The following is a 9285-nucleotide window of genomic DNA, read 5'->3' on the forward strand; positions in this document are numbered from 1 at the left end:
GTCATGTAAATATCTGATAGGCAGGATATATTATCATTGTTACAAATTGAACACCATTAAAGTATAGTGCTGAATTACAAAAACAATATGTAATTATATATTGTGAAATATTTCTAATTACAAATAAATGAAATTTTGTCTTGAAGCATGGTGTAGCATGGGTGACAGTCTTCACACCGGATACTAGTATGTGAGCGTATCTGCATGTGGGTGGACCTGCCTGGAGACAGATAGAGGAGCGATGTCTCAGTTCCTAAGACCATCCGAAATATGGTTTTCGATGGTCTTAGGCGACCCCTGTGAAAGGGGTCGACCCTCAATGGGGTCACGATCCACAGGTTGAGAACCACTGAGCTAGAGGAAAATTGTATGTTTCAACAGTGCTATACTGCACCCTGACTAGCTCATCTCTTCCTTGTGACCGTTCTGCAAGGGGATGTCCAACTGTCTACAGATGGGCTTTGGGTCTCCATACCACACTCCCCCTCATTCACAATGATATGATTTTTAGTTCTGGGTCTTTGATGCCTGATACCAGATCTTATCGACAGCTCATGATCGCACAGGCTGGTGTGCTTTTTCCATATGGGCTTTGTTGCTTTTCAGTGAGATGGCTGCTTGTTTATCTGGCCTCCCTCCTCTTAAGAATCTTTTTACTCTGTCGTCCCACTTCAGCCGCCCATCTCCATTCTCCTCTCTAGATCTTACCATTATCAACAAGTACAATTCTTGCAACATTAAATTCAAGTCTCTCGCTCTTCAATGAATTCCTAGTTTTCCAGTTCACGATCTCTGGAACTCTGTGGGCACTGTCACCCCCTCAAGTCCTCTCTGCTGTCCTCGTCTTAAATCCCACAGTCCATTGTTATAGCTGTTCTCCTGTACTGAGCCATATATATACTCCATTAATCTGGCCCTTCCAGCCTTCATCCTTCTGTGATTTCATATGCTGGTGGTGGTGCTCCCCTGCGGGAGCACATTAGGAATGGGATGAGACTGTGTTCTGAACTCAGTAGAGGGTGTGAGTTGGATCACACTCTTTATTGGCTATCTTAGTTATGATTATCTCCAGCACATGTAAGGAAGTACAAGCTACCACTGAGAGGAGAAAGAAAACTGTTTCAGGAGTGGCCTGGAAGAAGCCTGGCTGATTAAGATGAGCAGGAGGCCAGTGCCAGCCAGAAACATCTTGCCAGAGGCCCCAGGTCACATCTGCATAAATAAGAGACAGTCCAGAAGTATAGGACAGATGATTACATTTTGGTGAAATTGGATTGCACCACGTACCTCCCACCAAATGACCTTTCCCTTCATGGGTCTAGTAGGAAGGGAAGGGAAGATACTGATAATAGGATTTCCCTGTGAGTAATTGTGAACTGATTCCTTGCAAGGCCATTTTGCTGAGTGTAAGTTACATGTATATATGTAAATATATTAACATATAACGATGGGGTTATCGGTCTATGTCCATTATTTATAGGTTACGCATCAGGTAGCAGATGGCCATTACGCCTCTATTCAAGTCTCCCTCATTGCAAGAACACTTTGTTCTAATAACCTGGCATTCTGTGATGCTTACCTCCCCCGCCCCCGCATGATTGTTGAAGTCAAATGTGAAGAAAGCTGATGGTGTCCAGCTATTACAAGATACAGTGTCTGTGGGTCTTAAAGGCTTTAAAATTAAATAAGCGGCCATCTAGCAAGGAAGCAACAAAGCCCACATGGAAGAAGCACAGCAGCCTGGTATCAGGTATCAGAACACCCCAAATAAACAATCATATTGATGTGAACGAACAGGGTCAGAGTGGAGACCCAAAGCCCATCTGAAGACAACAGGACATTTTCTCACATAAGGGTCACAAGGAAAGGATGAGCTAGCCAGCTAGCCAGTGTGCAGTATAGTACCAATGAAACACACAACATTCCTCTAGTTCTTAAATGCCCCCCGCCGCCACACTATCATGACCCCAGTTCTACCTTACAAATCCAGCTAGACTGGAGCATATACACTGGTACAGATAAGAGTTCTCAACACACAGAATCCCGGACAGAAAAACCTCTTGGGAACAGTATTGGCAGTACCGATACCATGAGCGATAAGGGGAAGGTGGGGGGAAAAGGGGAGAACTGATCACGATGATTGATGTATAATACCCCCTCCCCTTGAGGGGGACAAACATCAGAAATGTGGGTGAGGGATACAGTGGACAGTGTAAAATATGAAGAATAATAATTTATAATTTATCAATGGGTCATGAAAGTGGGAAGGTGGGGGAGGGAGGGGAAAAAAGAGGAACTGATACCAAGGGCTCAAATAGAAAGAAAATGTTTTGGAAATGATGGCAACATATGTACAAGTGTGCTTGATACAACTGATGTATGGATTGTTATAAGAATTCTAAGAACCCCCAGTAAATGATTTATATAAAAACAAACAAACAATCCAAATTCTACCTTGCAAGTCTGGCTAGACCAGAGGATGTACACTGGTACTGATAGGAACTGGAAACACAGGGAATCCAGGGTGGATGATCCCTTCAGGACCAGTGGTGTGAGTGGTAATACTGGGAGGGTAGAGGGAGAATGGGTTGGAAAGAGGGAATCGATTACAAGGAGCTATATGTGACCTCCTCCCTGGGGGGACAGACAACAGAAAAGTGGGTGAAGGGAGACGTCGGACAGGGCAAGATATGACAAAATAATAATTTATAAATTATCAAGGGCTCATGAGGGAGGAGGGAGCCGGGAGGGAGGGGAAAAATGAGGACCTGATGCCGGGGGCTTAAGTGGAGAGGAAATGTTTTGAGAATGATGAGGGCAATGACTGTACAAATGTGCTTTACACAATTGACGTATGTATGGATTGTGCTAAGAGTTGTATAAGCCCCTAATAAAATGATTTTAAAAACACACCGAGAAATGTAGACTACTTTAAAAAATGGTCAAAATATAAAGGTATTACTTCTGGACATATCCTTCATCTAGGCCTATATATTGTTAAAGGGAGGTTTCTCTCTAACTTTTCCCCAACAAATTCTGTGCTTTTCAATTTACACTGTGTCAAAACAGCAGTTTGGGCCTCTTCAAAGGACTCGCATTGTGTTCCTTTCCGATGTTTTGAGTTTGGGGAACAAAAAGAAATCGGAAGGGGCAAGATCAGGCCTTAGGGGGTGGGGGGTGGATAAGGTTTCCCAAAGAAATTCTCCTAAGATAGCCCTTGCTACCCTTGGAGAAGGAGCAGGTGCGCTGCGGGATGGGGAAAGAAATCCCTAGAGCAACTTTGACGGCCTTTTCCTCACCAGTGTAACTTTCAGTTTTCTGAAAAGTTCATTAAGTTCCCATGGTAGTCCCGTGTCCTTGGAGAAACTCCATGCAGAGTCTTTCTTTGGAATCTCCGTGGCCACCCCCCACCCCACCTGCCAAAATTGCCATAACCTTCTGCATTGACCTCTCTGCCTTGAATTTAACGGGCCCAGTGGACCCACTTAGATCTTTTCTTTTAAAGACACCCTAATGAAACTAAAGGAATCCTGGTGTCCTAGTGGTTGTGCACTGGGCTGCTAACCATAAGGTCAGCAGTTCAATACCAGCAGCTGCTCTGTGGGAGAAAAATGAGTCTTTCTGTTCCTGTAAAGATTTACAGCCTTGGAAACTCAAAGGGGGCAATTCTAGTCTGTCTTATATGAGTTAAAATCTCAACAGTGAATTTTGACAATAAGTTTTGGAATAAAAGTAAGACAAGGGCATTACTGAAAGAACATGTCTAACAGGCATCTAGTGATCAGAGAAATGTTTAAAAACATTTTGCTTGGAATAAGCCTATGGATGGCTGAAATGAAACCTTGTAGCCATGGTATTTTACTTGCTCTCATATGTACAGCCATGCATTTGTGGGGCTGCACATACATCCACCTATATATAAGTATGTGACATGTTGTTACAGATATTTCTCATATTTAACAAAATACCTCATAGGATTGCTTTTCTGGTTTTCAAGGATAAAGATCATAGATTCATGAGGCAACTTGATCAATTAATGTAAAAAAGTTCATAATGTTTCTGTCCTATATCCGAGGTTGGAGAGTAGAATCCAGCATTTTAGAAGCTTGCAAGTGGCCATTTAGAATAGAACTACTGGTGTCTTATTTATCTAGAGGAAAAGATAGAAAAAGGTAACCTAAGACTCTTGAGGAAAAAAACAGTCTAAACAAACCATGGTTTCTTCTGAGACCAGAACAACTAGATGGCCTACCATTCATTATGAGCAGGGCCACACACGATGCAATCTGACAGCATGGGAGAAAAATAAGTCCAGCCTGTGGATCAGTTAAGAGTAGATGACTTACTAAGGCCCTGAGATACTCTAAATCTTAAACAGAAACTATATCCCGAGGTCACCTTTTCCTTAAATCACAGAGAATAACGAAAATCACCTGTGAGCACCGCCGCTCCTTTAAAAGCAAATCATCTATTGGAGACCACATTGTCAGCAACTACTTTAGTACATGTGCTGCCGAAGCAAGCACGTCAGCAACTACTTTAAAGAAAAGGAGAAGAGAAGGGCGCAGGGAAACCAGATACCTGGGAATGGAACAACCAGAATGGAAATGCTAACCCACTGTGAAGATGCCACTGATTAACTTGTGTATAAATTGTTGAATAGGAACCAAATTTGCTATGTAAATTTTTAGAAACCACAAATATTAAAAAAATATTCTTTTAGTTCTGATATTCAACATATAGGGAGAGAGGCTTCAAAAAGTTCACAGAAAAGTGGAATGAAAAGATAAAGGAATTTTTTTCACAATCTTCTTGACGCCCCCATATATTTCCATTGGATGAGCAAATGAGAAAGTTCCCCACCGGGGCAATCCCTGTGGTCTGATCATTCCTAGTTCCGAGGAGGGTTGTGCTACAACAGAGGAGTGGGCTAATGGAGACACTGGGAGACAACCTAGAGAAAGGGAAGCAAGCACCCCTTTGTACCAGGCACGTTACATATATTATCTCATTTGATTTCCACAGGCTGCGAATGGTTATCACTACTGTACTGCCAGCGCTCACAGATTACACAAAACAGCAGGATTTGAACCCAGGCAGTCTGACTCTGTAGTCTACACTCTTTGAGTTACCATCCAATCCAAAGGAGAATCCGAAGGTCCACATTTAGCCAAAGGGCTGGGAAAGTAAACACTCAGAAAGGCTTGATACCACCTTGGGGTTGGGGGAGGGAGGGGTGCCACCAGGACAACAGCACACAAGACTCATCTACAAGCTTCTGTTACTCAGACTACCAAAGTCAGGGGCTGGGGACCTCTCAGAATGACAGCCAGGAGGAGGGAGTCCTCCCAGGCCAGAGGCCTGAATTTCAGCACACTGACCAGGGGACCTTGGGCGGGGCGGCAGACCCTCTCTGGGTCCTAGTTGCCTGGTTCACTGCTGAGACTGGCCCAGCTGACTTGCCAGAAGGTAGGGAATGGCAAGGCCCCGTCCCCTGGTTACCATGCCGCTCTGCCTCTGAGCTCACGGGGACGCCGTCCTTGTCCAGCCGCTGCTTGAACAAGTTGTGTTCCACGTCCAGCTGCTGTTCCCCAGCCACATCCATGGCGTCGATGCTCAGATCTGGAAGCAGGAAGTCAGGCTAAGGGGCCGGGGTCCGAGCGGCGAGGAAATTTGGGTTTGGGAGGGGAAAGGGGTGCTGGCCTGTCTTGGGACCGTTAGGGATCTGAGGAAGAGGCTGTCGTGGGGTCCGGTCCAGAACCTGAGACTGGACGTTTGGATCGGGAAGCCCATCTAAGAACCCGGGGCCTTGCCTCGTCCACCCTTGGTAAGGTACTCACAGGCACAAGGCATGTGCGGGAAAAGGACATCGATGTTGATCTTCAGTTTATCTCCCCGCGATTTGTCCACATAGAGTTCAGGATGCACCTGGGACAGCGCTAGTTCAGTAAGGTCTGGCCCCAGGCCTCTCCTCCTGCGTTCCCACCTCCACAGGTGCTACCCTTGGAATGCCAAGCCCCGCCCAGGTTCTAGGCCCCGCCCCTTACCTCCGTGGTAAGGTAATACTGCAGCTCGGACAGGAACAATAGCAGCATAAGAAGGCCACTGACGATGGTCACTGCAGGGTGAGGCGTGAGGGTCAGAAGATGCTGTTTGGGTCCCTCTGCCCCTAGCAGGCCGGTCAGAGTCCAGGCACCTGGTCCAAGCTCTAGGGGACCCCTCTCCCCACAACCCGGGCCCGATGCAGCCTACCCGTGGCGCCCCCGCAGGTCTTGACCCGGAAGTCCTCCAAAGTCTTGGGGTAGGCATCGAACTGCTTCAATTTCCCCAGCGCCTCCATAGGGAACAGCCGGAAAGGGGCTTGCCAGTCGGCCCGCCCGGCAGGCTCCCGCTTCCGGCCCGGGGCCGGAGCCACGCCCCCTTCCCTTACGCCGGCGCGGACGTTTGGCTCCGCCCCCACTCGCGTTCGCACGCAGACTTAGGGCTGCCTGCTTGCCACGCCCCTCGCACGCCGGCAGCTGGGTCTGCACGCCGCGGCCTCGTGGGCTCCCTTGTTGGGGCGACCTCTGGGCCAGAATGCTCTCCGCGGCTTCACCTGCCTCGTGCCAGACACTGTGCCAAGTGTTTCACATCAGACTCAGAACATCCTAGAACAGGGGTGCTTTTAAAGTGTGGTCCCGGCAAAAAAATAAATAAAGTGTGGTCCCGGCGGCAGCAGCAGCACATGGTTAGTGTGGTTAGGACCTTTAGGTGCCAGTCAAGTGAGTGCCCGCTCACAGCCACTGTGTGTACGACACCGAAACATTACCTGGTTTTGCACCATCCTCACAAGTTCTTAGGTTTGAAGCTATTGTTGCAGCCACTGTGTCAATCCATCTTGCTTTTTCTTCCTCTGACCCTGAACCTGAGCACTAGTTCGAGATGTAATTTATCAAGCCTCGCCACACCTATGAAACTAGGAGAGGCACCCAGGTGGTATTGATGCAGCTAAAGTTTGAGAGTCGCTACCAAAAAAAGTGGGTGTTGTTTTGCTCTGGGAAGAAGCTAAGTAACTTGCCCAAAGCTACAGTCCATTAATGGCAGGCCCTGATTTGAACCCAGTTTTGCTGCTATTCGCAAGGTTTCAGTGGCAGATCTCTCAGACATGGTTAGCCTATTCCTCTTCTAGCCTGTTCTTAGTCCATATGCTTTGCTGAAACCTGTTCACCTCTGGTAACCTGCTGGTGTTTTGAAGTACCTGGGATATAGCTTGCAGCATCGCAGCCACAGTACAACAACCTGACCGACGGGTGGTGAAGTGTATATCTGAAGCCATTAAACTCATTGGAGTCATAGGTCTTGAAACAAGGTGACCCACTGCCGCCAAGTCAATTCCAACTCATAGCAACCTTATAGGACAGAGCAGACCTGCACAGGTGGCTTTCCAAGACTGCTGGCACTTGTTGATGAAGATAAGAGACTGCAGCCTCCATGTGGACTGTAACTCCATGTAGAGAAAACCAAAATCTTCACAGCTGGACCAATAGACTACATCATGATAGATGGAGAAAAGATTAACGTCAAGGATTCCATTTTGCTTGGATCCACGATCAATACTCATGGAAGCAATAAATAATCAAATTATGTATTTTAGAGGACGAATCTGCTACAGAAGGTCTCTTTAAAGTGTTGAAGAACAAGGATACAACTTTGAGAACTAAGCTGTCCCTTAACCCCCAAACCGAAAACAAACAAAAATCTCACTGCCGACAAGTTGATTTTGACTGACAGAGACACTATAGGACAGAGTCGCACTGCCCGTGGATATTTCCAGAGCTGTACATCTTTACCAGGGCACAGAGCTCATCTTTCTCCCTTGGAATGGCTTGTGGACTTGAACTGCTGACCTCGTGGTTAGCAGCACAATGCATATACCACTATGCTACTCAACTTCCTGGAATGGATTCAAGTCTTCGTATTTTAAATAATCTCATATGTATATGAAAGTTGGGGGCAATGAATAAGGAAAACATCAGGAAAAAAATAATGCAGTTGAATTTCGATGTTGGTGAAGCGTATTCAAAGTACTATTGTCTGCCAGAAAAAACAAACAACTTTGTCTTGGAAGAAGACCAGCCAGTATGCTTCTTAGAAGTGAAGATGTCAAGACTTCCTCTCATATATTTTGGACTTGTTAGCTCGGTCAAGTAGAAGTCTACCAGGAGGAGACATCTACTCTTACGTGAATTGCCCCAGGGCAACTTGAGCAGAAATTCTCTTGTCTATAGCCTGTGCCCATCCATATTTGACTTCCAAGCCTTTCCTTCTAACTGGGATTCCAGGTAAAATGAGAAGGTGGAAAGATGAATTCACTCACTCACTCACTCACTCACTCCCTCCTCTGCTCTTTCAACACATTGAGCACTTTCTTGCTGCCAGGTCTCTCTGGGGTTCATAAGAATGCCCTGGTGAAATCTGGGTTAACTCAACTCACTGCCATCGAGTCAATTCTGACTCATAGCGACCATATAAGAAAGGGTAGGAAAAAAAAAAAAAAGGTAAAAGGGTAGAACTGCCCCTTCAGCTTTCCGAGACCTTAACTGTTTACCGGAGTAGAAAGCCTCATCTTTCTTCCGTGTAGCTGTTGGTCTGTAACTGCTGACCTTGAGGTTGGCAGCCCGGCATGTAACCACCACACAACCAGAGTTCCTTAGTCTGGGTTAGGGAGAGGTAAAGGGAAAAATAGCATAATAATAAAGAAAATCATTGATAATTTTATTGTAAAATGGCATTGGGATATGGGATTATGGAATTCTTTATAATTATCTAACTTTATACTTAGAAACAAGGGGCTGTAACAGGAGCACCATGAGTTGGGGGCTTATTGTTGGAGGAACTCTGGAATTAGAGGGCTCTTTCCTTTTGGGGAACAGCCCTGGTGGCGTAGTGGGCTATGTGCGGGCCTACAGGTCAGCAGTTGGAACCCCGGCGCCACTCTTCAGAAGAAAGATGAGGCTTTTTGCTCTCGTAAATATTTGCAGCCTTGGAAACCCAAGGGGGCAGTTCTACCCTGTCCTGTGGGGTTGTGATGAGTCTGAGTCAACTCAACAGCAGTCCTTTTGGGGGATGCTTTCAGAGCAGGGCTGGGGAGTGTCCTTGCCTAGGGCGTGTAAGGACTGTAAAAGCTAAGCTCACATCCCTCACCAGAGTTAGTTCCAGAGACCACGTGAGGGCTGAGTTCATGATGTGTTTGACCAAATACAGCAGGCTAGGTTTTCAGTTGATAATTTTGTGTGGCTCACGAAT

At 46.3% G+C, this 9285-nt stretch overlaps 1 protein-coding gene across 1 annotated transcript in view; it reads right to left on the minus strand.

Moving 5' to 3' along the window:
- ERGIC3 (ERGIC and golgi 3) overlaps positions 1-6385 on the minus strand; it is a 14265-nt gene extending 7880 nt beyond the window's left edge. Inside the window, exons 1-4 of the mRNA XM_045295518.1 lie at positions 6253-6385; positions 6048-6118; positions 5841-5928; positions 5382-5622 (exon numbers count right to left, since the gene is read on the minus strand). Coding sequence (XP_045151453.1) covers positions 5382-5622; positions 5841-5928; positions 6048-6118; positions 6253-6340 — 488 coding nt within the window. The 5' untranslated portion in view covers positions 6341-6385. The remainder of the gene's footprint in view (positions 1-5381; positions 5623-5840; positions 5929-6047; positions 6119-6252) is intronic.
- Positions 6386-9285: the final 2900 nt, after the last annotated feature.

The sequence above is a fragment of the Echinops telfairi genome, unplaced genomic scaffold (genome assembly GCF_000313985.2).
Source record: "Echinops telfairi isolate 266 unplaced genomic scaffold, ASM31398v2 ScPeMD7_5592;HRSCAF=6446, whole genome shotgun sequence".
Classification (NCBI taxonomy): Eukaryota; Metazoa; Chordata; class Mammalia; order Afrosoricida; family Tenrecidae; genus Echinops; species Echinops telfairi.